Source organism: Capsicum annuum, chromosome 11 (assembly GCF_002878395.1).
Source record: "Capsicum annuum cultivar UCD-10X-F1 chromosome 11, UCD10Xv1.1, whole genome shotgun sequence".
NCBI classification, from domain to species: Eukaryota; Viridiplantae; Streptophyta; class Magnoliopsida; order Solanales; family Solanaceae; genus Capsicum; species Capsicum annuum.
Genome location: NC_061121.1, coordinates 16,760,384 through 16,762,086, shown reverse-complemented (window position 1 = coordinate 16,762,086; position 1,703 = coordinate 16,760,384). Strand labels below are relative to the sequence as shown.

General features: G+C 38.9%; 1 protein-coding gene across 1 annotated transcript; it reads left to right on the top strand.

Moving 5' to 3' along the window:
- Positions 1 to 239: 239 nt before the first annotated feature.
- On the top strand, positions 240 to 1,271 carry LOC107878250. Its single transcript, XM_016725168.2, has one exon. It carries the CDS (start codon positions 240 to 242, stop codon positions 1,269 to 1,271), a length of 1,032 nt encoding a protein of 343 aa, XP_016580654.2.
- Positions 1,272 to 1,703: the final 432 nt, after the last annotated feature.

Genomic DNA, 1,703 nt, shown 5'->3' with positions numbered 1-1,703 from the left:
CCCCTAATAATTTCTATGCAGTAAGAATTTGAATTAGTCAGACTTAAATATAAGTATCCAAAATGGACCTATAGGATACCAATTCAAATTAGTCATACTCAAATGGACGTACGCAACGTTGAATGGAGAAACCCAAAAAAAAAAAAAGAAATGTTCGTCAAAGAAAAAAAGGCATTGTTTATAAGAACCACAAAAACAACTATTTCCTTCACTTTCTAGTTCAACAGCCATTCATCAACATGTCTACTTCAATTGATGATCTTCATCACTTTCATCCATCTTTGGTTCATCTTCATCAACCTCCAATGTCTTCTTTTCCTACCGAAAATCGCCTTAGCCTATGGAGAGAGATCATTGAATCAACTAGGAACATATTCAAATCTCATGTTGGTCATTTTCAAGCTATTTCAATCCTCTTCCTCTTACCTATCGTGTTCTCTCTAATCGTATATCCTTCTTTCCACCTCGCCATCTTTCATCCCGATTATGATTTCACCAGTTTCGCGCGACCTCATTTTTCAAACATCGAAATTATACTACTCATAGTGTATACTCTGTTTTTGTCCCTGTTTTTCATATGTGGAGTAGGCACCACAACATATAGCGCGGTTCAAGCGTTCTACGATAGACCAATCAACCTTGTTTCGTCTATTAAATCTATCAGAAACTCCTTCTTCCCACTGCTCTCCACCTTAATCGTTTCTCAAACCATATTCATTTCAATCACGCTAATTTTCTCCCTGATTTTGGTGTTTGTAGTCCAAATTCTCCAATCCCTCGGACTCAAACATGGCTTGAATGATCACTTATCATTCGTGGTTATTTTCGGTTTGATTGTGCTTGTGCCAGTTCTGATTTGGCTACAGGTGAACTGGTCGTTAGCTTATGTGATAGCCGTAGTTGAGTCAAAAAAGGGTTACGAGACACTAAGGAGAAGCGCGAATTTGGTGAAGGGGAAGAGATGGGTAGCTTTCGGGATTCTCATGTATTACGGGCTTGTGATTGCGTTAATGGTGGTTGGTTGTTCCATGTTTTTAGTCAGTGTGGATGCCGCGAAAGGTGATCAGTGGAGGAGTCTGGCAGTGATACTGCAAACCGTGTTGGGTTCGGTGTTTGGATATGTATTGATGAATCAGTATCTTGTAGTGAATATGGTGTTGTGTATGTGCTGCAAGGAGTTGAACAACGATGAGAAATTGGCGCTGGAAACTGGCGGTGAGTACGTATACCTGCCATTGGACGAAGAGAAGAAGAATCATGCTATTGTGTAGTCAAAAGGTTTTGCTCTTTGATCCTGTTGTTGAATATTGAATAGAAACCGTATAGTTGTTGTATTGATATGTAAAAATTATGGATATCTTGCCTTCTAATAGAGAACGGTTCAACTGGTTAGGCTGGGAAACATGGCACTGTTTGTGTATTGCAGGGACTTGAATGGCAGAACGATGGAGATAAAGTCAAATTCGCTAGCAACGTTGGTTTGTAGAGCAGCTTCGATCCCATTCTATATAGACTATGTTAGACATTGTAATTGTTTTAAACTTTTCGTAGATTTGAGGTCTTACTTTCATCCATGTTCGCGGTTTTGTTTGAGACAATTTGATGTTTTCATTGGATTATCATGAGGTTCATCTAGCAAGTAGTGAATGGTTAGGTGTCAGTCGTGGTTAGAGATTTTGGATCGTGACAAAAATAAATGTTTT